This window comes from Drosophila miranda, assembly GCF_003369915.1.
Source record: "Drosophila miranda strain MSH22 chromosome Y unlocalized genomic scaffold, D.miranda_PacBio2.1 Contig_Y1_pilon, whole genome shotgun sequence".
In the NCBI taxonomy this organism is placed as follows: Eukaryota; Metazoa; Arthropoda; class Insecta; order Diptera; family Drosophilidae; genus Drosophila; species Drosophila miranda.
In genome coordinates, this window is record NW_022881603.1 from 37298099 (window position 1) to 37325604 (window position 27506).

A 27506-nucleotide genomic window follows, 5' to 3' on the forward strand; every position below is an offset into this window, starting at 1 on the left:
CCAAACCAAAGTCTAAGCTGGGCAACAATTTAAACGCTAAGCCCAAGGTCAAGGCCAGCAGTAACTTGATGCAATTACTCCGCAAGGCCCATGCTGAAATGAAAAAGGCTAAGGCGGTGGCCATATCAGCGGACGATGCCTCGCAAACTCCATCTCGCAGCAGCACTCAGCGTGTGATCGTAGTACGCGACCGTCGGTCCTTCTCTCCTGCTCGCACCGTCCTGCGCATGTCTGTAGGCGAGAGCCGTCCTTCCAATGGTGGCAACGCTCTGCTCAAGTCTGCTATATTGGCCGCAGCCGAACAAAACGCTCTTAATCATACCCCCCCCCTCCCAATAAGGGACGCCAGTCGATTCTGAAAAAACCAGGGACCAGCAAGCGTGAAAGTCGTGGAGTTATTTTCAGTACAAAGAAAAATGTACGGCACTTCAAATTCACCTACGAAGAAGGCACTATTAGCGATGATGAGCCCTTTGGCGGCGATAAGCTAGAGGATTGCGAGGAGGACATGTCGATCGAAGCTTCAGGGGAAACACGTTCCGTAGACCAGGGCCCAGCAGAAAATGAGCCGCAATCCGCGTCTTAGGCCATCCACCGAGCTTATGTAGTTTATCTATCATTTATTATTTAAAGTTACGTTTTTATTTATATGTATAGTATTATTTAATTCTGAAAACTATGTTTCAATTTCAAAGCCTTGTTTTATATTTTTTTTTTAATTAAGTACATCAATCAATCAAATAAAGGAAAAAAACGAGGGGGAACGTTGTGAGTTGCTGCGGACACCGCAACTCTACAGTTATACCCGATACTAAGTCAGTATGGCTCTCCTCCGGCAGACGCCGCTAATATTAAACGACACGACAAAGAGTGCGTGCGAGAGAGACAAAATCAGTCTGAGCGTGACGTCGGGCGCTGCGTAGCCACCGCAAATTGATTTTTTCCTATTGGCTATAAAAATGATCTGATCTGATCCAGATTCAGCAATCTGATAGATATGGTCATTATCTATGATTCTGCGTTTTTAGTTTTCTCGAATGTTCAATATTGTGGATGCAACAGATTTTCGTCCTTTGTGGGGGCGGAAGGGGGTGGGGTGAAATTTTGAGATACACGTTTTATAGTAAGATCTAACAGGAGTGCGGATACCAAATTTGGTTACTCTAGCCTTAATAGTCTCAGATTTTTGAATATCTCCAGATTTTCGTCCTTTGCGGGGGCGGAAGGGGGTGTGGCGAAATTTTGAAACAAACTCGTCTCGGTCCGATATATTAGGAGTGTGGATACCAAATTTGGTTGCTCTAGCTTTTGTAGTCTCTGAGATCTAGGCGCTAATGTTTTACTCTAAGCAAAGCCGCCTATGCTACGTGTGTGTTAGAGAGAGACAGGGCGAGAAAAAATGAAATTTTCTTGATGCTGGCTATAATAATAATACGATCCAATTCAGATTCCGCAGTCTTAAGGATATGGTCATTCTCTACAATTCTACGTTCTTGGTTTTCTCATATCTTTAAAATTGTGGATGCCACAGATTTTCGTCCTTTGTGGGGTATTGTTGTTGCTCCGTGCGTAATGAATAGCGCGTAGTTTTGTGTTTGTCGCCTTTTATTTAGTCACTTGCTCTGTTTATACCTGATACTCAAAATGAGTATTGGGGTATATTAGATTTGTGGTAAAAGTGGATGTGTGTAACGTCCAGAAGGAATCGTTTCCGACCCCATAAAGTATATATATTCTTGATCAGCATCAATAGCCGAGTCGATTGAGCCATGTCTGTCTGTCCGTCCGTCCGTCTGTCCGTATGTCCGTCTGTCCGTCCGTCCGTCTGTCCGTCCCCTTCAGCGCATAGTGCTCAAAGACTATAAGAGCTAGAGCAACGATGTTTTGGATCCAGACTTCTGTGATATGTCACTGCTACAAAAATATTTCAAATCTTCGCCCCGCCCACTTCCGCCCCCACAAAAGACGAAAATCTGTGGCATCCACATTTTTAAAGATACGATAAAACCAAAAACGCAGAATCGTAGAGGATGACTATATGTTATAGAGTGTAAAATCTCAACCAAATCGTATAATTATTATAGCCAGAATCAAGAAAACAATTTCATTCTTTCTCGCTCTGTCTCTCTCTAACACACAGGTTTCATGGTCGGTTTTGCCAATTGCAAAATATGAGTTCAAGGATCTCAGAACCTATAAGAGCCAGAGCAACCAAATTTGGTATCCACACTCCTGTGATATCGGACCTTGACCGTTTCGTGTCCAAATTTCGCCACACCCCCTTCCGCCCCCGCAAAGGACGAAAATCTGGGGCATCCACAAATCTCAGAGACTATTATGGCTAGAGTAACCAAATTTTGTATCCACACTTCTGTTAGATCTCACTATAAAACGTATATCTCAGAATTTCGCCCCACACCCTTCCGCCCCCACAAAGGACGAAAATCTGTTGCATCCACAATATTGCACATTCGAGAAAACTAAAAACGCAGAATCATAGATAATGACCATATCTATCAAATTGCTGAATCAAGATCAGATTGGATCATTTTTGTAGCCAAAAGCAAGAAATCAATTTTCAGTGGCTACGCAGCGCCCGACGTCACGCTCAGACTGATTTTCTGTCTCTCTCGCACGCACTCTTTGTCGTGTCGTTTAATATTAGCGGCGTCTGCCGGAGGAGAGTTATACTGACTTAGTATCGGGTATAACCGTAGAGTTGCGGTGTCCGCAGCAACTCACAACGTTCCCCCTCGTTTTCTTCTACTTTCTCTGCGCAGGACCTTCTGTGAGCGTGAACCCCTCTTCACGTTTCCCGCGCAATTCGGACAGGTTGGACAATATGCATCGGGCTTTCCACACCGGTAGCAGAAAATTCGCCTCTCCGATGCCATACAGTCCCTAAAGCCATGATCGGTCTGCCCGCAGTTCCAGCAAATCAACTTCTGTGGAACACGCTGTGTCACTTGCGCTTCCTCAATGACCTCTGCCTCTTCATCGCTAATCGACCGATCCTGCGCGACCTCGCTGACGTTCGCATTCGGCCCGCGACCATAGTTTGTGGCTTTGGGTGCTCCTCGCCACGAAGATCGAGCCTTCCTCTTCAGATGTGCCTCTATTTCCACGCACTCATCCCGCAGTTGGTCTAAGGAATAAACCCGTAAGCCGTAGACGAAACTCGCTATCTCATCTGTGAGTGCCTTTTTGACGATTTTTACCATCTCCTTTTCAGGTGGTGGCATCTCCAACCTCGACGCGAGCTTTCTCATGACATGGAAAAAGTCTTCCACACTCTCGTTTGACCGCTGCATTCTTTCTCGCAGTTCTCTCATGCGGTCGAACTCGGACGCCGTGCCTCGGAAACGAGCAATTAAATCGCCCCTTAGTTCCTGCCAAACACCACCGCCATGATCACGGATGTACTGCCAGTACCATTCGCGCGCGTTTCCTGTAACCAGGTGATGAAATCCCTTTAGAACTTCATCCCACGGACAGCGGCATTGGGCTTGTAAGAATTCAATTCGGAACACAAAACCCTCGACTGTCATTTTGTTGCTGTCTCCGTCGAACGTCACGTCCCATTTTTCGACTCGGCCCCACCGTGGCCAAGGTGTATAACCCGGGGGATTTGGATGCGGATCTTCTCGAGGAATCCCACCAGCTCTCGTACCCTCGCCACGACCCTGACCCGAGTGTCTGAGTGCTATCGGGTTTCGCCAATTTCGCGCTTGATGCCCACCCCGTTGATGCTGCTCACTGGATGCGGTCGGTCCTACTCCTGAAGACGGTTCCGGACCAATACCACCTCGCCCCGAGCGAGCCAAAAATGGTTTTGGTGGCGGAATCGGCGCATCAGTCGTGCTAGACGGCTTCCTTTTCGGGATTGCTCCTCGATACTCCTGCTCGTGGTGAACCTCCTCCCGCTGCGGTTCCTTCTGCTGCTGCAGCTGTCTAACCGGCTGGAGTACCTCGTTGAGTTGGTGCATCATCTCGATAAACCCCTTACGCAACTCCTCCTGCAACACCCGACTAATCGAGTCAGTGTTCGCTGCCCTGTGTGTCGCATGAGCCTGCGCCAACGATACGTTGACTGCTGATGCCAGTTCGGAAGCAAGCGTGGGTGTAGGATCGGACATTGGCCATTCTTCTGACCTGGCCTGGACCGGTCTTGATCAAACATCGCCCCTGACACTTCTCCTATCTGGTCCACTGTTTTGTTTACGCGTGATCGCGTATGATACTGTCGACTACCCCCTTCTTGTGGCATCTGCACCGAGCAACACCAATATTAAAAAAAAAGGGAAACTCCTAAACTAAGATAATATATATAAATAAAGAAATAAATACCCAAAGAAATACTTAGTTAGAATAAATAGCACCACGCTTCGGACCAATAAATACTCCGATAAATAAATAAATAAATACCGATGTAAATATTGCGCCAAACTAGCGCCGTTAACGAGATATATGCAATTAAATATTTGAATAAATAAATAATAACATACATGTATATTCGATCGACACCTAAGACACTCAAACTTCAAACACATTCAACACAACACAAAACCTAACAACAAAAATTCCTAACAGTTCTTCTTCTTCTTACAAGATTCATTAAGAGGGGGACACGTGACTAGCCGGGACCAGTAACCACTCCAGTTACTGCGCTCCACTTGACAGTCGCCCTACGGATATCCTACAATTACGAACACCACCTTTGTGTGGCCTGTCATCTACTCTAGTCATCGCTCTAAGCGATGGCCGATAAACGAGAAGCCTCACGGTGCATGAGATCACTTTGCTTGTGATTTGTTCCTGTCATCCATCATACCGATCTGCCATGACAATAGATGCATCGCGGGTTGTCTTTACGACTCCCGGGCCACCTACTCCTCACCACCTCTCGGCAGACAGACAACAGGTTCAAAAGCACGAAAGCGGCTTTGTTTTAAACAAACAGGTGCGAAACTACAATGAACATTTACCTACATGACTTACTCTAACTTATTCCAATATCACATTCCATCACAGATTTATTCGATATCACAGTCCACCAGGCAATGTGTCCGTCGCAAACTCCCTGTCTATTTTTTTGTTGAACGGCAGTGACTTACGTTCACTTGCGACATCGAATAGCGACAAAATGTTCAACTGTAATTCGTAAGTCCCTATCACATATTTTATATATCCGTTAACTGCCTCCGTCTATCCATTCCTAGCATCAATCACCTCGCGCCATTAAGGACCAGCTTTACGCTCACCTTAAGCCTGCAGCAGCGACTTCTGCCGGGACAGCTAAACTGCACTTCGCGAGCTGTCGTCTTCTCCACAACATTTTTTTTTTTTTTCATTCCCCGCATCTGCCTTTACCAGCCCGAGTGACATTTGTTGTAATACCACCCGAACCTGCGTCAGTCCAGATGCATGCGAATTCGAAAATAATTTGGGCGCCATTTGTTACACTTGGCTTGTTTCCCAGAGGGCAATGCCGGCTAGCTGTCGACCCCAGGGCTGGGTAGTTCCCCTTGCCCGCCAAATGTAGACAAAAAAGGAGACATACTACTTCTCGGGACATCAAAACTAACAACAACCTAACAACAACAAAGAAAATCATAAACAGACGGCTATCAAGTGGGTGAAGCTTGGGTGTTATCACTTCGCGCGCCCGCCCTACCTGTGACCAAACACACCGTTCATTTTGGCCACCCTCTGCTGGAACGGTAACGGCTGGCCTAATCCATGGCTACGGCACGCGTCCTCCCTCTATTTTAAATTTAATGCATCATGCTTCAATATATATCCAAGCTTTAATAATCGTAAATTGACAATTTCATCTTTCTCATTAATAAATAGCTATACTCAAAATTATCACTAACCACTAAGAAACACCAAAACGTTCGACACAAAGGCAAACAAGGAAATAACTGCTGAAATTTCGTTCAACCAACAGGGATACCCTCACCCATACGTAATGGAATATGTGTAGATGAGTGGATCCAGTTTTACGGGAGTTAATTTAACTCGGGCCCCTACGGAGACTTAACCTACCAAGAGCTCTTGTTAAGGGTCCCCGGGACATAAACAATAAACAATATTTTTCCACAAATCACTCGACCAAATACGGTGGACTGATGGGACCCCCGCGTCACCCACTAAGGGCTAATCTCCTGGCACTGAACAGCTGATCGCAGATTTAGGTTCGTGAAAGGTTTTGGTGTTTTTACATATTTTTTTTCAATGGCCAAGATTTTACGTTAAACGGTTTAAGCTAATACTAATTACTAAATAAAGGACAACACACGGAACAAAATAACATTTAATGTGGAACGGTGTTTGGAGTGCGGATTATGTTTTTTTCTTTAAGTTCAAACGACGCGGGCGATCGCTGGCCGTGGCCGGTCAGCCCTAAGTTTATATAGGTCCGTTTATACGTGTGCGCGTGTGTGTGTGTGTGAATAGGGTTTCGGGGTTTTTACTTGGTGAATGAGACCAAACGTGTGGCACGCACTGGAAGGCGATGCAACGATCGTGCGGTGTGGCTAGAATCGCCCTGGCAGCTAAATCGTCCTCTTTCACCCTCCCCCTTCACACGTCCCGCGCTACTTGGCTCACACACGCGCAACTGGAACGAACTCACTCAGGTTCCGTTGGGCAGTCTTCTGCTCTGCAGTCGACTTTCTCGAACTCCAGTGTCCCTCTCCAGGAAACCTTCAGGCCCGGTTCTGGTGGCTATATTCCTTGCCGGCTGTTAGTAAAATTTTCTGCATTACAACCTATTTTATCGCCCGCCTTTTCTGTACTCACTTCAAACTTTCTGTTTTAAGCACAAAATTTCAAATTTCGACGTTACTCCGTCCACGCTCTACGATTTCCATAATCCAATCCACGTTTTCTAATATTTTCACTCCTATTTATCCCTTTTTCCCTTACTAATACATATAACTAATCCTATTCTCTTCCTTATATCCCCAGTAACGGCTCCAGCTCCCCCAATGACCACGTACACCATCGAGCCTCCCTGGACTTCCGCTAGATGGCGCGTCGCCCTCAGCCCTGGCCACCTATCGTTCAGGTGGGATTGGAACATTAATACATATGTTAGGCTCTGTCGCAGCTGTCTAAAGACGTATTCTCTTTCTCGACACTTGACACACACTTGATATAGTTGAATGCTTATTTTTGCTTACTTTTATTATTCACTTTTATTTTCATACGTGCAATGGTAAACAGACACTCAGAAATATACCGAAACTACGTCACAAATTTCAAAATATGCCGAAAATATACTGACGTATTATTTGTATTCAAGCTGAATAAAATTGCTTTCGGTTGAATACTAGCTAGCAACGACTATCAGCACTGAACACATATTTTTAACCGATAATCTAATCAATTTTATATAAAAGTGGCTAATTTTAAGTACCATCTTTATTGGCATTGTATATAAAATAAGGTTTCAATAAAAAATGTCAACAATTTCCACTAAGTTTATTTCTTTACATGGTAACTACCCATTTGCTACATATTAAAATCATTTTTATAAAGGGGAATATGTGTACTTTTCAAAATTGTTGGACCGTTCTTTTCCATATAAGCCCCATGGAAGCGCCAGTGTGAAAAACCCCCGTTATGCATATTTTTACATTCCTTTTTTTTATATTTTTGAAAACATTGGGATTTTGATAGCAAGTGATCAAGATTTCGATGATTTCCCGCATTAATAATCGATGTGGCTCTAAATTGTATTTTTACACGACTTCTACATTGGGGCATTGGCCAAGAGGGTGAGTGCATAACCTTAATATACTGGAAAATACTATGGAAAGTATTTTTATATTTTGCAAGGTGTGTGAGCCAGACATTGTGGCAAGAAAATTAGTGTACTAAGTGACTTGGCGATAAAATATACGGTCTGAAATATGCCACATATACCCACTTAAGACCCCTCTATTTAAACAGTCATTGTAGATACCTCCTATCCCTTCTTTTACTCACAAAAAAAAACCCACTATATCCACGATTTTCACTATTTTCGGTGCAATATTAAAATACCCCTTTGGCATACAATGGGCTAATCGTTCTGTGATTTGATATTATTAGCTTGCTAGGACTTTATAGCTGAACATGAATTTTATCCGATTGATAGATTATTTTTCTAAAATAGTAGCCAACTTTTGCTAGTCATTCTTATTGGATTTGTTTAGAATTTTCACGAGTTTTCAAAGTGAAAATTTTGAAAAATATACCGCTAAAAATTATTGTGTAAAAAAAGCACTACCTTTAAAAAAACTGCATACAAAATACCAGATTAAATTGTTAAACAAATTCCAAGTCCCCAATCTATCAAAAAAAGTTTCCTTGCCAGGTAAAAAAGAGGTAAATATTATTATTATTAGTATTATTTTCCGCGGTCTAACTCGAGTTGTTATCCAGTTTAAAAAAAGGGGCTTAAGTGGGCTAAGTTCGTTTTTTCATCGGTATGGCACGCTGAAAAGGCGCCATTCTTAAGAAGCGTCCCTCCATTTTTTTTAAACTCCTAAATAATTACTGCTCGACGTCATAATGCAGCGCAACAGGGTATTATATAAACAGCAATCACTTGCTTTCAGCCCACGCAATTTCGATGAGCAGAAACGGGAACTCCAGAATGCGGCGCGTGCAAAACAGCGCGAGGATCGTTTTCAAAGCAACCGCATTATTAGTGTTAGTCCAACTCCCGTCAAGCGTGCGGCACCTATACCGCCCTCAGAGGAGGCGCAGCCACGCCTTACCTATGTCGCACCTCCTAAGGAGAATCGAAAACCAGAGCTGCCTCAGCAGCAGAGGAACTCCACCCGGGACCTTTACATAAAGCGCTTCGTGGATTGGAAGGCTGCCAGGAAGGAACAAACAAAGAACGAGCAAATTGCTCGTCGTGGTCAAAAGATGTGCACATATAAAACCGAAACACTTACACCTGCGACAAACCCCCAGAAAGAGCAGGAGAACGCTCCGGCATTTGTGCCGCCAAAAAGGCACTCCTTATATGTTTTGTCAAAAAAAACTCAGTGTACGCAGACGGCAGCGGAGAGGAAACAGCCTTTGGCAACCCAATTGCGTACCCAGGGTCATCCATCCAGATTGCGCGCTCAGCCTGCGGCAACCATGGCAAAGCTGCAACATGCAACGTCGCGTCCTCAACCGGTCACTGTGAAGACCCAAACATCAAACATGAAACATCAAACATCAGCAAGGAATGTCCAGCCAGCCACAGTGAAGCCTGCACCTTCACGTGCATTGCCCTTGAAGCCTACAGCAGGCACAAAGCCCAAGGCAGCGGATTTGGTCGTTGGACCTTCTGCAAATGGGGTTGTTCATTTGCCAAATGTGAGGACGCAACCATTCGAAAAGCCGGCCGTGAGTAAGCCCACCTTAAAAATACCAGCAGTGAAACCAAAGCCCATTCAAGGAGGCGGCGGAGGGGGAGCTGCGGGAAAATTTAAGTCGACCGCAGTAGCAAAAGGGCTGGCAATAAAAAACAAGCTTGCCAGCCAATTGTCGACCAGAATGAAGGCCAAGAGCAACGTCAGCAAGTACGTAGGTCTTCAAAAGAATGTTCGAAATCGGCCGGAGCTGATGAGAGAGTTGGTTGAGGCTGGGACCACTGAACTCCCACTGCCTCCCAATACGCCGCTGGAAGAGAAGATAAGTTTCCCTGCTCTGGCCACATTCACGCAGTGCAAGACGAACAATTGCAGTCAAGAAATGATAGAAGCCTTGGGTGAGATTTCAAATCTGAGTCCAGTGGGTCCAATGAGCAGCCACCGAGATTCGAAAGCGAAGCGGAAATTTGACTTTTCTAGGTACTCTTTGATAAAAACGGCAGCTGAAGAGAGTTTGATCTTGGATCCATATCTGGCTAAGGGTAAGTACAACAGGAATAAAATGGAGTAAAATGTAATATTATTGGTTTCCAGATCCAGATGATAAAGAACAAGAAAATTCTACTCTGAAGGCAGCTGCGGAAGGTGCCCCTCCTCGCAGGATTTCCGATGAGAAGCCCAACTACTTAAGTCCATATGTGAGCGTCTCGCGCGGTAAAGTCAACTCTCGCTGTGATCGTGAGAAGCGAAACAGCATGTATTTGCCCGGTGAGGAGTATCCTGTTGCCAATCGGCGGGCCCTCGAGTCGGTGCTCTACTTTCGCATACAGCTGGAGAATGAGATTCGACGACTGCGAGATATGTGCAGCGAGTGGGAAGCCTATAGCAGGGAGAATGAGGCGCATCTGGTTGAGACGGGCGGCATAGATATGATCAATGTGGCCATTGGACAGACAAATTTGCTCTCTACCAAGAAATTGATGCAGTTCAGCGGTCTGATTGACCGTTGCGAGGCGTGAGCTACGGGCAAGAACCATCGACCCTACGATGGCAGCGAGGAGACGAAACTCGAAGCGCTTTGATAACTTGAAGCGATGGAAAAAGAACAATTGGCAGGACCCCGATGCAGTTGAGGAATCGAAAATACCAGCCAAGCCTGTGGCCAAACCAAAGTCTAAGCTGGGCAACAATTTAAACGCTAAGCCCAAGGTCAAGGCCAGCAGTAACTTGATGCAATTACTCCGCAAGGCCCATGCTGAAATGAAAAAGGCTAAGGCGGATGTGGTATCAGCGGACGATGCCTCGCAAACTCCATCTCGCAGCAGCACTCAGCGTGTGATCGTAGTACGCGACCGTCGGTCCTTCTCTCCTGCTCGCACCGTCCTGCGCATGTCTGTAGGCGAGAGCCGTCCTTCCAATGGTGGCAACGCTCTGCTCAAGTCTGCTATATTGGCCGCAGCCGAACAAAACGCTCTTAATCATACCCCCCCCCTCCCAATAAGGGACGCCAGTCGATTCTGAAAAAACCAGGGACCAGCAAGCGTGAAAGTCGTGGAGTTATTTTCAGTACAAAGAAAAATGTACGGCACTTCAAATTCACCTACGAAGAAGGCACTATTAGCGATGATGAGCCCTTTGGCGGCGATAAGCTAGAGGATTGCGAGGAGGACATGTCGATCGAAGCTTCAGGGGAAACACGTTCCGTAGACCAGGGCCCAGCAGAAAATGAGCCGCAATCCGCGTCTTAGGCCATCCACCGAGCTTATGTAGTTTATCTATCATTTATTATTTAAAGTTACGTTTTTATTTATATGTATAGTATTATTTAATTCTGAAAACTATGTTTCAATTTCAAAGCCTTGTTTTATATTTTTTTTTTAATTAAGTACATCAATCAATCAAATAAAGGAAAAAAACGAGGGGGAACGTTGTGAGTTGCTGCGGACACCGCAACTCTACAGTTATACCCGATACTAAGTCAGTATGGCTCTCCTCCGGCAGACGCCGCTAATATTAAACGACACGACAAAGAGTGCGTGCGAGAGAGACAAAATCAGTCTGAGCGTGACGTCGGGCGCTGCGTAGCCACCGCAAATTGATTTTTTCCTATTGGCTATAAAAATGATCTGATCTGATCCAGATTCAGCAATCTGATAGATATGGTCATTATCTATGATTCTGCGTTTTTAGTTTTCTCGAATGTTCAATATTGTGGATGCAACAGATTTTCGTCCTTTGTGGGGGCGGAAGGGGGTGGGGTGAAATTTTGAGATACACGTTTTATAGTAAGATCTAACAGGAGTGCGGATACCAAATTTGGTTACTCTAGCCTTAATAGTCTCAGATTTTTGAATATCTCCAGATTTTCGTCCTTTGCGGGGGCGGAAGGGGGTGTGGCGAAATTTTGAAACAAACTCGTCTCGGTCCGATATATTAGGAGTGTGGATACCAAATTTGGTTGCTCTAGCTTTTGTAGTCTCTGAGATCTAGGCGCTAATGTTTTACTCTAAGCAAAGCCGCCTATGCTACGTGTGTGTTAGAGAGAGACAGGGCGAGAAAAAATGAAATTTTCTTGATGCTGGCTATAATAATAATACGATCCAATTCAGATTCCGCAGTCTTAAGGATATGGTCATTCTCTACAATTCTACGTTCTTGGTTTTCTCATATCTTTAAAATTGTGGATGCCACAGATTTTCGTCCTTTGTGGGGTATTGTTGTTGCTCCGTGCGTAATGAATAGCGCGTAGTTTTGTGTTTGTCGCCTTTTATTTAGTCACTTGCTCTGTTTATACCTGATACTCAAAATGAGTATTGGGGTATATTAGATTTGTGGTAAAAGTGGATGTGTGTAACGTCCAGAAGGAATCGTTTCCGACCCCATAAAGTATATATATTCTTGATCAGCATCAATAGCCGAGTCGATTGAGCCATGTCTGTCTGTCCGTCCGTCCGTCTGTCCGTATGTCCGTATGTCCGTCCGTCCGTCTGTCCGTCCCCTTCAGCGCATAGTGCTCAAAGACGATAAGAGCTAGAGCAACGATGTTTTGGATCCAGACTTCTGTGATATGTCACTGCTACAAAAATATTTCAAATCTTCGCCCCGCCCACTTCCGCCCCCACAAAAGACGAAAATCTGTGGCATCCACATTTTTAAAGATACGATAAAACCAAAAACGCAGAATCGTAGAGGATGACTATATGTTATAGAGTGTAAAATCTCAACCAAATCGTATAATTATTATAGCCAGAATCAAGAAAACAATTTCATTCTTTCTCGCTCTGTCTCTCTCTAACACACAGGTTTCATGGTCGGTTTTGCCAATTGCAAAATATGAGTTCAAGGATCTCAGAACCTATAAGAGCCAGAGCAACCAAATTTGGTATCCACACTCCTGTGATATCGGACCTTGACCGTTTCGTGTCCAAATTTCGCCACACCCCCTTCCGCCCCCGCAAAGGACGAAAATCTGGGGCATCCACAAATCTCAGAGACTATTATGGCTAGAGTAACCAAATTTTGTATCCACACTTCTGTTAGATCTCACTATAAAACGTATATCTCAGAATTTCGCCCCACACCCTTCCGCCCCACAAAGGACGAAAATCTGTTGCATCCACAATATTGCACATTCGAGAAAACTAAAAACGCAGAATCATAGATAATGACCATATCAATCAAATTGTTGAATTAAGATCAGATTGGATCATTTTTGTAGCCAAAAGCAAGAAATCAATTTTCAGTGGCTACGCAGCGCCCGACGTCACGCTCAGACTGATTTTCTGTCTCTCTCGCACGCACTCTTTGTCGTGTCGTTTAATATTAGCGGCGTCTGCCGGAGGAGAGTTATACTGACTTAGTATCGGGTATAACCGTAGAGTTGCGGTGTCCGCAGCAACTCACAACGTTCCCCCTCGTTTTCTTCTACTTTCTCTGCGCAGGACCTTCTGTGAGCGTGAACCCCTCTTCACGTTTCCCGCGCAATTCGGACAGGTTGGACAATATGCATCGGGCTTTCCACACCGGTAGCAGAAAATTCGCCTCTCCGATGCCATACAGTCCCTAAAGCCATGATCGGTCTGCCCGCAGTTCCAGCAAATCAACTTCTGTGGAACACGCTGTGTCACTTGCGCTTCCTCAATGACCTCTGCCTCTTCATCGCTAATCGACCGATCCTGCGCGACCTCGCTGACGTTCGCATTCGGCCCGCGACCATAGTTTGTGGCTTTGGGTGCTCCTCGCCACGAAGATCGAGCCTTCCTCTTCAGATGTGCCTCTATTTCCACGCACTCATCCCGCAGTTGGTCTAAGGAATAAACCCGTAAGCCGTAGACGAAACTCGCTATCTCATCTGTGAGTGCCTTTTTGACGATTTTTACCATCTCCTTTTCAGGTGGTGGCATCTCCAACCTCGACGCGAGCTTTCTCATGACATGGAAAAAGTCTTCCACACTCTCGTTTGACCGCTGCATTCTTTCTCGCAGTTCTCTCATGCGGTCGAACTCGGACGCCGTGCCTCGGAAACGAGCAATTAAATCGCCCCTTAGTTCCTGCCAAACACCACCGCCATGATCACGGATGTACTGCCAGTACCATTCGCGCGCGTTTCCTGTAACCAGGTGATGAAATCCCTTTAGAACTTCATCCCACGGACAGCGGCATTGGGCTTGTAAGAATTCAATTCGGAACACAAAACCCTCGACTGTCATTTTGTTGCTGTCTCCGTCGAACGTCACGTCCCATTTTTCGACTCGGCCCCACCGTGGCCAAGGTGTATAACCCGGGGGATTTGGATGCGGATCTTCTCGAGGAATCCCACCAGCTCTCGTACCCTCGCCACGACCCTGACCCGAGTGTCTGAGTGCTATCGGGTTTCGCCAATTTCGCGCTTGATGCCCACCCCGTTGATGCTGCTCACTGGATGCGGTCGGTCCTACTCCTGAAGACGGTTCCGGACCAATACCACCTCGCCCCGAGCGAGCCAAAAATGGTTTTGGTGGCGGAATCGGCGCATCAGTCGTGCTAGACGGCTTCCTTTTCGGGATTGCTCCTCGATACTCCTGCTCGTGGTGAACCTCCTCCCGCTGCGGTTCCTTCTGCTGCTGCAGCTGTCTAACCGGCTGGAGTACCTCGTTGAGTTGGTGCATCATCTCGATAAACCCCTTACGCAACTCCTCCTGCAACACCCGACTAATCGAGTCAGTGTTCGCTGCCCTGTGTGTCGCATGAGCCTGCGCCAACGATACGTTGACTGCTGATGCCAGTTCGGAAGCAAGCGTGGGTGTAGGATCGGACATTGGCCATTCTTCTGACCTGGCCTGGACCGGTCTTGATCAAACATCGCCCCTGACACTTCTCCTATCTGGTCCACTGTTTTGTTTACGCGTGATCGCGTATGATACTGTCGACTACCCCCTTCTTGTGGCATCTGCACCGAGCAACACCAATATTAAAAAAAAAGGGAAACTCCTAAACTAAGATAATATATATAAATAAAGAAATAAATACCAAAGAAATACTTAGTTAGAATAAATAGCACCACGCTTCGGACCAATAAATACTCCGATAAATAAATAAATAAATACCGATATAAATATTGCGCCAAACTAGCGCCGTTAACGAGATATATGCAATTAAATATTTGAATAAATAAATAATAACATACATGTATATTCGATCGACACCTAAGACACTCAAACTTCAAACACATTCAACACAACACAAAACCTAACAACAAAAATTCCTAACAGTTCTTCTTCTTCTTACAAGATTCATTAAGAGGGGGACACGTGACTAGCCGGGACCAGTAACCACTCCAGTTACTGCGCTCCACTTGACAGTCGCCCTACGGATATCCTACAATTACGAACACCACCTTTGTGTGGCCTGTCATCTACTCTAGTCATCGCTCTAAGCGATGGCCGATAAACGAGAAGCCTCACGGTGCATGAGATCACTTTGCTTGTGATTTGTTCCTGTCATCCATCATACCGATCTGCCATGACAATAGATGCATCGCGGGTTGTCTTTACGACTCCCGGGCCACCTACTCCTCACCACCTCTCGGCAGACAGACAACAGGTTCAAAAGCACGAAAGCGGCTTTGTTTTAAACAAACAGGTGCGAAACTACAATGAACATTTACCTACATGACTTACTCTAACTTATTCCAATATCACATTCCATCACAGATTTATTCGATATCACAGTCCACCAGGCAATGTGTCCGTCGCAAACTCCCTGTCCATTTTTTTGTTGAACGGCAGTGACTTACGTTCACTTGCGACATCGAATAGCGACAAAATGTTCAACTGTAATTCGTAAGTCCCTATCACATATTTTATATATCCGTTAACTGCCTCCGTCTATCCATTCCTAGCATCAATCACCTCGCGCCATTAAGGACCAGCTTTACGCTCACCTTAAGCCTGCAGCAGCGACTTCTGCCGGGACAGCTAAACTGCACTTCGCGAGCTGTCGTCTTCTCCACAACATTTTTTTTTTTTTTCATTCCCCGCATCTGCCTTTACCAGCCCGAGTGACATTTGTTGTAATACCACCCGAACCTGCGTCAGTCCAGATGCATGCGAATTCGAAAATAATTTGGGCGCCATTTGTTACACTTGGCTTGTTTCCCAGAGGGCAATGCCGGCTAGCTGTCGACCCCAGGGCTGGGTAGTTCCCCTTGCCCGCCAAATGTAGACAAAAAAGGAGACATACTACTTCTCGGGACATCAAAACTAACAACAACCTAACAACAACAAAGAAAATCATAAACAGACGGCTATCAAGTGGGTGAAGCTTGGGTGTTATCACTTCGCGCGCCCGCCCTACCTGTGACCAAACACACCGTTCATTTTGGCCACCCTCTGCTGGAACGGTAACGGCTGGCCTAATCCATGGCTACGCCACGCGTCCTCCCTCTATTTTAAATTTAATGCATCATGCTTCAATATATATCCAAGCTTTAATAATCGTAAATTGACAATTTCATCTTTCTCATTAATAAATAGCTATACTCAAAATTATCACTAACCACTAAGAAACACCAAAACGTTCGACACAAAGGCAAACAAGGAAATAACTGCTGAAATTTCGTTCAACCAACAGGGATACCCTCACCCATACGTAATGGAATATGTGTAGATGAGTGGATCCAGTTTTACGGGAGTTAATTTAACTCGGGCCCCTACGGAGACTTAACCTACCAAGAGCTCTTGTTAAGGGTCCCCGGGACATAAACAATAAACAATATTTTTCCACAAATCACTCGACCAAATACGGTGGACTGATGGGACCCCCGCGTCACCCACTAAGGGCTAATCTCCTGGCACTGAACAGCTGATCGCAGATTTAGGTTCGTGAAAGGTTTTGGTGTTTTTACATATTTTTTTTCAATGGCCAAGATTTTACGTTAAACGGTTTAAGCTAATACTAATTACTAAATAAAGGACAACACACGGAACAAAATAACATTTAATGTGGAACGGAGTTTGGAGTGCGGATTATGTTTTTTTCTTTAAGTTCAAACGACGCGGGCGATCGCTGGCCGTGGCCGGTCAGCCCTAAGTTTATATAGGTCCGTTTATACGTGTGCGCGTGTGTGTGTGTGTGAATAGGGTTTCGGGGTTTTTACTTGGTGAATGAGACCAAACGTGTGGCACGCACTGGAAGGCGATGCAACGATCGTGCGGTGTGGCTAGAATCGCCCTGGCAGCTAAATCGTCCTCTTTCACCCTCCCCCTTCACACGTCCCGCGCTACTTGGCTCACACACGCGCAACTGGAACGAACTCACTCAGGTTCCGTTGGGCAGTCTTCTGCTCTGCAGTCGACTTTCTCGAACTCCAGTGTCCCTCTCCAGGAAACCTTCAGGCCCGGTTCTGGTGGCTATATTCCTTGCCGGCTGTTAGTAAAATTTTCTGCATTACAACCTATTTTATCGCCCGCCTTTTCTGTACTCACTTCAAACTTTCTGTTTTAAGCACAAAATTTCAAATTTCGACGTTACTCCGTCCACGCTCTACGATTTCCATAATCCAATCCACGTTTTCTAATATTTTCACTCCTATTTATCCCTTTTTCCCTTACTAATACATATAACTAATCCTATTCTCTTCCTTATATCCCCAGTGACGGCTCCAGCTCCCCCCGATGTCCCCATACACCATCGAGCCTCCCTGGACTTCCGCTGGATGGCGCGTCGCCCTCAGCCCTGGCCACCTATCGTTCAGGTGGGACTGGAACACCACCACGAGTATGTCGTCAGTCCCAGGAGGGACAACATACGCGTGGGCATGCCCACCGGATTCCGGAACACTATTGAGCACACGCCGGCGTGCCCTGCATTCTTCTGCCGCGCCCAACGTAGGCCACACCCACAACTCACTACATTCTCAGGTCTTTGGCGTGGTACACTCCTATGGGACGGCCGTTAAGGTCCTCCAGAGCATACGCGTTCTCTCCTACTGGCTTCACTACCCGGCATCGGATGAATTTGCGCGCGAACTTGGCATTAAAGCCTTTTCCGAAGTCACTAAGGACAAAATTTCGGCGGAATACCTCTTGTCCCGGCCTCGCGTAAAACACCCGAGCTCGCTGGTTGTATCTTACCCTACTACGCTCGTATGCCTGATGTAAACTAGCGCGAATCCTCTCTTGGATGAGTTGTCGCTTGTCCTGACCCTCCAGCAGCGATATGTCATGCTCGCCGATTGACCGCTGTCGCTTTGCCAGCTTGTAGCATGACCCATGCAAATACATTTGCTGCCCGAAGACTGCAAAGAATGGTGTTACGCCTGTTGCCTCGTGAACCGAGTTCCTAATAGCCAGTTCTATCTCCGGCAGATGCACATCCCAGTCCCGGTGATCGTCTTCCAGATACGCCCGAATCGCGCTGAGTACTGTGCGATTCACGCGTTCGGCTGCGTTACTCTGCGGAGAATACACTGGCGTCCTCATATGAGTGACTCCGAATGCATCGGTCATCTCCTTAAAAGTTTTCGAGACGAACTGAGCCCCATTGTCCGAGTGAATCATCTCCGGCACTCCAAACTTGTAAAACACCTCGTGAACGAGAAATCTTACAACTTCCTTTGCTGTGGCCTTGGTCATGGTCTTTAGGAATGTGAACTTAGAGAACTGGTCAACTACAATAAATATCCACGCCTGAACGTTCTTTGACCGCGGATATTTGCCCAAAAAATCAATATAAAGTTTTTGGAACGGGCGCTCAGTGAACACTTCTTGCCCCATCCCGACCTGCATCCGATAATTCGGCGCTTTCGACTTCTTGCACACGGTGCACCGTCGGATATAATCCCGCACCTCTATCGCCATGTTCGGCCAGTAAAACTGCCTACGCAATAAGTGCAAGGTTTTCGCGATTCCTCCGTGCGCTGTCTTCTCTTCCGAATGTGCTTTGTCTATCAACGCGGCCGTCAGCGAACTCGGAACCCACAATTTCCAGACGGCGCCCTCCAGTTGATCATCCAATCGTTCAAAGCGCATGCGCTTGAATATCATGCCGTCAACAATCTGGAGATCAGGTAAGCGATCACAAAAGACGAAAATCTGTGGCATCCACATTTTTAAAGATACGATAAAACCAAAAACGCAGAATCGTAGAGGATGACTATATGTTATAGAGTGTAAAATCTCAACCAAATCGTATAATTATTATAGCCAGAATCAAGAAAACAATTTCATTCTTTCTCGCTCTGTCTCTCTCTAACACACAGGTTTCATGGTCGGTTTTGCCAATTGCAAAATATGAGTTCAAGGATCTCAGAACCTATAAGAGCCAGAGCAACCAAATTTGGTATCCACACTCCTGTGATATCGGACCTTGACCGTTTCGTGTCCAAATTTCGCCACACCCCCTTCCGCCCCCGCAAAGGACGAAAATCTGGGGCATCCACAAATCTCAGAGACTATTATGGCTAGAGTAACCAAATTTTGTATCCACACTTCTGTTAGATCTCACTATAAAACGTATATCTCAGAATTTCGCCCCACACCCTTCCGCCCCCACAAAGGACGAAAATCTGTTGCATCCACAATATTGCACATTCGAGAAAACTAAAAACGCAGAATCATAGATAATGACCATATCTATCAAATTGCTGAATCAAGATCAGATTGGATCATTTTTGTAGCCAAAAGCAAGAAATCAAATTGCAATGGCTACGCAGCGCCCGACGTCACGCTCAGACTGATTTTCTGTCTCTCTCGCACGCATTCTTTGTCGTTTCGTTTAATATTAGCGGCGTCTGCCGGAGGAGAGCCATATTGACTTAGTATCGGGTATAACTGTAGAGTTGCGGTGTCCGCAGCAACTCACAACGTTCCCCCTCGTTTTTTGTGTTGTTTTATCAGCCTTGAATGCACCACACTCACACACGCGCACAGCATACATACATATGTATGAGGGTTTCTATCGTATTTTCCAGCTCTGTTGAGATTAAAATAGTGCTCTTATTACTTTGATTTCCATTTTATTATACAGTCAAGGAAAAAAGTCAACATACAGCACCGATTTTTCAATATTTCGGGTTTTCGCAATGAAAATTAAAAAAGTTGGTATGCCATTATTTAGGACACTTAAAGTTATTATTATTTCAGAAAAAAAAACTTAAACAAAAATTATGTATACTTAAGTTACAAAGAAAAAACATAAAATGTTCACGGAAAAAAGTGTACATACAGCCTCTATGCTTTTGTATTATAGTCTCAAAGTAATCTTAATATTAATACTTTTTATACTTTTAATATTTGGTTGGTCCACCATTGGCATCTATTACAGCCTGTAGTCGTCGGGGCATCGATGCCACCAAATTTTCGGTTGTTGTGGGCGGAACTTCGGCCCAAGCTCGAATGAGGGCGGTTTTGAGGCTTTCCCGACTGCTGATGAACCTTGGCGTTTCAAACCGATTGAATGTATGTGGTTTTAACAGGAATTTAATTTTACAAAGTAGGGCGTGTGTTCTTGCTGCTGGCAATGCTCTTGCCGTGACGTTGTTTGTTTTAGTTTTTTTAACCCCAATAAACACACGCACACACTTGTATTTATTCGGCGAATTTCGTGTGGTGTCTACTGCATTTATTAATACATATTCCAGGCTCTGTCGCAGCTGTCTAAAGACGTATTTTCTCGACACTTGACACACACTTGATATAGTTGAATGCTTATTTTTGCTTACTTTTATTATTCACTTTTATTTTCATACGTGCAATGGTAAACAGACACTCAGAAATATATCGAAAATACGTCACAAATTTCAAAATATGCCGAAAATATACTGACGTATTATTTGTATTCAAGCTGAATCAAATTGCTTTCGGTTGAATACTAGCTAGCAACGACTATCAGCACTGGACACATATTTTTAACCGATAATCTAATCAATTTTATATAAAAGTGGCTAATTTTAAGTACCATCTTTATTGGCATTGTTTATAAAATAAGGTTTCAATAAAAAATGTCAACAATTTCCACTAAGTTTATTTCTTTACATGGTAACTACCCATTTGCTACATATTAAAATGATTTTTATAAAGGGGAATATGTGTACTTTTCAAAATTGTTGGCCCGTTCTTTTCCATATAAGCCCCATGGAAGCGCCAGTGTGAAAAACCCCCGTTATGCATATTTTTACATTCCTTTTTTTTATATTTTTGAAAACATTGAGATTTTGATAGCAAGTGATCAAGATTTCGATGATTTCCCGCATTAATAATCGATGTGGCTCTAAATTGCATTTTTACACGACTTCTACATTGGGGCATTGGCCAAGAGGGTGAGTGCATAACCTTAATATACTGGAAAATACTATGGAAAGTATTTTTATATTTTGCAAGGTGTGTGAGCCAGACATTGTGGCAAGAAAATTAGTGTACTAAGTGACTTGGCGATAAAATATACGGTCTGAAATATGCCACATATACCCACTTAAGACCCCTCTATTTAAACAGTCATTGTAGATACCTCCTATCCCTTCTTTTACTCACAAAAAAAAACCCACTATATCCACGATTTTCACTATTTTCGGTGCAATATTAAAATACCCCTTTGGCATACAATGGGCTAATCGTTCTGTGATTTGATATTATTAGCTTGCTAGGACTTTATAGCTGAACATGAAGTTTATCCGATTGATAGATTATTTTTCTAAAATAGTAGCCAACTTTTGCTAGTCATTCTTATTGGATTTGTTTAGAATTTTCACGAGTTTTCAAAGTGAAAATTTTGAAAAATATACCGCTAAAAATTATTGTGTAAAAAAAGCACTACCTTTAAAAAAAACTGCATACAAAATACCAGATTAAATTGTTAAACAAATTCCAAGTCCCCAATCTATCAAAAAAAGTTTCCTTGCCAGGTAAAAAAGAGGTAAATATTATTATTATTAGTATTATTTTCCGCGGTCTAACTCGAGTTGTTATCCAGTTTAAAAAAAGGGGCTTAAGTGGGCTAAGTTCGTTTTTTCATCGGTATGGCACGCTGAAAAGGCGCCATTCTTAAGAAGCGTCCCTCCATTTTTTTTAAACTCCTAAATAATTACTGCTCGACGTCATAATGCAGCGCCACAGGGAATTATATAAACAGCAATCACTTGCTTTCAGCCCACGCAATTTCGATGAGCAGAAACGGGAACTCCAGAATGCGGCGCGTGCAAAACAGCGCGAGGATCGTTTTCAAAGCAACCGCATTATTAGTGTTAGTCCAACTCCCGTCAAGCGTGCGGCACCTATACCGCCCTCAGAGGAGGCGCAGCCACGCCTTACCTATGTCGCACCTCCTAAGGAGAATCGAAAACCAGAGCTGCCTCAGCAGCAGAGGAACTCCACCCGGGACCTTTACATAAAGCGCTTCGTGGATTGGAAGGCTGCCAGGAAGGAACAAACAAAGAACGAGCAAATTGCTCGTCGTGGTCAAAAGATGTGCACATATAAAACCGAAACACTTACACCTGCGACAAACCCCCAGAAAGAGCAGGAGAACGCTCCGGCATTTGTGCCGCCAAAAAGGCACTCCTTATATGTTTTGTCAAAAAAAACTCAGTGTACGCAGACGGCAGCGGAGAGGAAACAGCCTTTGGCAACCCAATTGCGTACCCAGGGTCATCCATCCAGATTGCGCGCTCAGCCTGCGGCAACCATGGCAAAGCTGCAACATGCAACGTCGCGTCCTCAACCGGTCACTGTGAAGACCCAAACATCAAACATGAAACATCAAACATCAGCAAGGAATGTCCAGCCAGCCACAGTGAAGCCTGCACCTTCACGTGCATTGCCCTTGAAGCCTACAGCAGGCCCAAAGCCCAAGGCAGCGGATTTGGTCGTTGGACCTTCTGCAAATGGGGTTGTTCATTTGCCAAATGTGAGGACGCAACCATTCGAAAAGCCGGCCGTGAGTAAGCCCACCTTAAAAATACCAGCAGTGAAACCAAAGCCCATTCAAGGAGGCGGCGGAGGGGGAGCTGCGGGAAAATTTAAGTCGACCGCAGTAGCAAAAGGGCTGGCAATAAAAAACAAGCTTGCCAGCCAATTGTCGACCAGAATGAAGGCCAAGAGCAACGTCAGCAAGTACGTAGGTCTTCAAAAGAATGTTCGAAATCGGCCGGAGCTGATGAGAGAGTTGGTTGAGGCTGGGACCACTGAACTCCCACTGCCTCCCAATACGCCGCTGGAAGAGAAGATAAGTTTCCCTGCTCTGGCCACATTCACGCAGTGCAAGACGAACAATTGCAGTCAAGAAATGATAGAAGCCTTGGGTGAGATTTCAAATCTGAGTCCAGGGGGTCCAATGAGCAGCCACCGAGATTCGAAAGCGAAGCGGAAATTTGACTTTTCTAGGTACTCTTTGATAAAAACGGCAGCTGAAGAGAGTTTGATCTTGGATCCATATCTGGCTAAGGGTAAGTACAACAGGAATAAAATGGAGTAAAATGTAATATTATTGGTTTCCAGATCCAGATGATAAAGAACAAGAAAATTCTACTCTGAAGGCAGCTGCGGAGCAAACCCCTCCTCGCAGGATTTCCGATGAGAAGCCCAACTACTTAAGTCCATATGTGAGCGTCTCGCGCGGTAAAGTCAACTCTCGCTGTGATCGTGAGAAGCGAAACAGCATGTATTTGCCCGGTGAGGAGTATCCTGTTGCCAATCGGCGGGCCCTCGAGTCGGTGCTCTACTTTCGCATACAGCTGGAGAAAAAGATTCGACGACTGCGAGATATCTGCAGCGAGTGGGAAGCCTATAGCAGGGAGAATGAGGCGCATCTGGTTGAGACGGGCGGCATAGATATGATCAATGTGGCCATTGGACAGACAAATTTGCTCTCTACCAAGAAATTGATGCAGTTCAGCGGTCTGATTGACCGTTGCGAGGCGTGAGCTACGGGCAAGAACCATCGACCCTACGATGGCAGCGAGGAGACGAAACTCGTCCAGGCAGAGGATCTGGAAGGGTGGTGGGACATGCTGCGACTCCAGAGTGAGAATGTTGACAAGCGCTTTGATAACTTGAAGCGATGGAAAAAGAACAATTGGCAGGACCCCGATGCAGTTGAGGAATCGAAAATACCAGCCAAGCCTGTGGCCAAACCAAAGTCTAAGCTGGGCAACAATTTAAACGCTAAGCCCAAGGTCAAGGCCAGCAGTAACTTGATGCAATTACTCCGCAAGGCCCATGCTGAAATGAAAAAGGCTAAGGCGGATGTGGTATCAGCGGACGATGCCTCGCAAACTCCATCTCGCAGCAGCACTCAGCGTGTGATCGTAGTACGCGACCGTCGGTCCTTCTCTCCTGCTCGCACCGTCCTGCGCATGTCTGTAGGCGAGAGCCGTCCTTCCAATGGTGGCAACGCTCTGCTCAAGTCTGCTATATTGGCCGCAGCCGAACAAAACGCTCTTAATCATACCCCCCCCCCCTCCCAATAAGGGACGCCAGTCGATTCTGAAAAAACCAGGGACCAGCAAGCGTGAAAGTCGTGGAGTTATTTTCAGTACAAAGAAAAATGTACGGCACTTCAAATTCACCTACGAAGAAGGCACTATTAGCGATGATGAGCCCTTTGGCGGCGATAAGCTAGAGGATTGCGAGGAGGACATGTCGATCGAAGCTTCAGGGGAAACACGTTCCGTAGACCAGGGCCCAGCAGAAAATGAGCCGCAATCCGCGTCTTAGGCCATCCACCGAGCTTATGTAGTTTATCTATCATTTATTATTTAAAGTTACGTTTTTATTTATATGTATAGTATTATTTAATTCTGAAAACTATGTTTCAATTTCAAAGCCTTGTTTTATATTTTTTTTTTAATTAAGTACATCAATCAATCAAATAAAGGAAAAAAACGAGGGGGAACGTTGTGAGTTGCTGCGGACACCGCAACTCTACAGTTATACCCGATACTAAGTCAGTATGGCTCTCCTCCGGCAGACGCCGCTAATATTAAACGACACGACAAAGAGTGCGTGCGAGAGAGACAAAATCAGTCTGAGCGTGACGTCGGGCGCTGCGTAGCCACCGCAAATTGATTTTTTCCTATTGGCTATAAAAATGATCTGATCTGATCCAGATTCAGCAATCTGATAGATATGGTCATTATCTATGATTCTGCGTTTTTAGTTTTCTCGAATGTTCAATATTGTGGATGCAACAGATTTTCGTCCTTTGTGTGGGCGGAAGGGGGTGGGGTGAAATTTTGAGATACACGTTTTATAGTAAGATCTAACAGGAGTGCGGATACCAAATTTGGTTACTCTAGCCTTAATAGTCTCAGATTTTTGAATATCTCCAGATTTTCGTCCTTTGCGGGGGCGGAAGGGGGTGTGGCGAAATTTTGAAACAAACTCGTCTCGGTCCGATATATTAGGAGTGTGGATACCAAATTTGGTTGCTCTAGCTTTTGTAGTCTCTGAGATCTAGGCGCTAATGTTTTACTCTAAGCAAAGCCGCCTATGCTACGGGTGTGTTAGAGAGAGACAGGGCGAGAAAAAATGAAATTTTCTTGATGCTGGCTATAATAATAATACGATCCAATTCAGATTCCGCAGTCTTAAGGATATGGTCATTCTCTACAATTCTACGTTCTTGGTTTTCTCATATCTTTAAAATTGTGGATGCCACAGATTTTCGTCCTTTGTGGGGTATTGTTGTTGCTCCGTGCGTAATGAATAGCGCGTAGTTTTGTGTTTGTCGCCTTTTATTTAGTCACTTGCTCTGTTTATACCTGATACTCAAAATGAGTATTGGGGTATATTAGATTTGTGGTAAAAGTGGATGTGTGTAACGTCCAGAAGGAATCGTTTCCGACCCCATAAAGTATATATATTCTTGATCAGCATCAATAGCCGAGTCGATTGAGCCATGTCTGTCTGTCCGTCCGTCCGTCTGTCCGTATGTCCGTCTGTCCGTCCGTCCGTCTGTCCGTCCCCTTCAGCGCATAGTGCTCAAAGACTATAAGAGCTAGAGCAACAATGTTTTGGATCCAGACTTCTGTGATATGTCACTGCTACAAAAATATTTCAAATCTTCGCCCCGCCCACTTCCGCCCCCACAAAAGACGAAAATCTGTGGCATCCACATTTTTAAAGATACGATAAAACCAAAAACGCAGAATCGTAGAGGATGACTATATGTTATAGAGTGTAAAATCTCAACCAATTCGTATAATTATTATAGCCAGAATCAAGAAAACAATTTCATTCTTTCTCGCTCTGTCTCTCTCTAACACACAGGTTTCATGGTCGGTTTTGCCAATTGCAAAATATGAGTTCAAGGATCTCAGAACCTATAAGAGCCAGAGCAACCAAATTTGGTATCCACACTCCTGTGATATCGGACCTTGACCGTTTCGTGTCCAAATTTCGCCACACCCCCTTCCGCCCCCGCAAAGGACGAAAATCTGGGGCATCCACAAATCTCAGAGACTATTATGGCTAGAGTAACCAAATTTTGTATCCACACTTCTGTTAGATCTCACTATAAAACGTATATCTCAGAATTTCGCCCCACACCCTTCCGCCCCCACAAAGGACGAAAATCTGTTGCATCCACAATATTGCACATTCGAGAAAACTAAAAACGCAGAATCATAGATAATGACCATATCTATCAAATTGCTGAATCAAGATCAGATTGGATCATTTTTGTAGCCAAAAGCAAGAAATCAAATTGCAATGGCTACGCAGCGCCCGACGTCACGCTCAGACTGATTTTCTGTCTCTCTCGCACGCATTCTTTGTCGTTTCGTTTAATATTAGCGGCGTCTGCCGGAGGAGAGCCATATTGACTTAGTATCGGGTATAACTGTAGAGTTGCGGTGTCCGCAGCAACTCACAACGTTCCCCCTCGTTTTTTGTGTTGTTTTATCAGCCTTGAATGCACCACACTCACACACGCGCACAGCATACATACATATGTATGAGGGTTTCTATCGTATTTTCCAGCTCTGTTGAGATTAAAATAGTGCTCTTATTACTTTGATTTCCATTTTATTATACAGTCAAGGAAAAAAGTCAACATACAGCACCGATTTTTCAATATTTCGGGTTTTCGCAATGAAAATTAAAAAAGTTGGTATGCCATTATTTAGGACACTTAAAGTTATTATTATTTCAGAAAAAAAAACTTAAACAAAAATTATGTATACTTAAGTTACAAAGAAAAAACATAAAATGTTCACGGAAAAAAGTGTACATACAGCCTCTATGCTTTTGTATTATAGTCTCAAAGTAATCTTAATATTAATACTTTTTATACTTTTAATATTTGGTTGGTCCACCATTGGCATCTATTACAGCCTGTAGTCGTCGGGGCATCGATGCCACCAAATTTTCGGTTGTTGTGGGCGGAACTTCGGCCCAAGCTCGAATGAGGGCGGTTTTGAGGCTTTCCCGACTGCTGATGAACCTTGGCGTTTCAAACCGATTGAATGTATGTGGTTTTAACAGGAATTTAATTTTACAAAGTAGGGCGTGTGTTCTTGCTGCTGGCAATGCTCTTGCCGTGACGTTGTTTGTTTTAGTTTTTTTAACCCCAATAAACACACGCACACACTTGTATTTATTCGGCGAATTTCGTGTGGTGTCTACTGCATTTATTAATACATATTCCAGGCTCTGTCGCAGCTGTCTAAAG

At 44.7% G+C, this 27506-nt stretch overlaps 1 protein-coding gene and 1 pseudogene across 1 annotated transcript; both read left to right on the top strand.

Moving 5' to 3' along the window:
* Positions 1-8433: 8433 nt before the first annotated feature.
* Positions 8434-23898, top strand: LOC117191651 (guanylate kinase-associated protein mars-like). The gene is made up of 3 exons (XM_033396458.1): positions 8434-9904; positions 9957-10420; positions 23797-23898. Exons 1-2 carry the CDS (start codon positions 8563-8565, stop codon positions 10379-10381), a joined length of 1767 nt encoding a protein of 588 aa, XP_033252349.1. The 5' UTR covers positions 8434-8562; the 3' UTR covers positions 10382-10420; positions 23797-23898.
* On the top strand, positions 21817-24658 carry LOC117191116 (annotated as a pseudogene).
* The last annotated feature ends 2848 nt before the right edge of the window (positions 24659-27506 follow it).

Bases quoted from the DNA above. Each gene is read 5' to 3' on its own strand.
- LOC117191651 (XM_033396458.1), top strand. From the start codon at position 8,563: ATGCAGCGCAACAGGGTATTATATAAACAGCAATCACTTGCTTTCAGC. The intron at 9,905-9,956 runs GTAAGTACAACA...ATTGGTTTCCAG, and splicing joins GGATCCATATCTGGCTAAGG to ATCCAGATGATAAAGAACAA.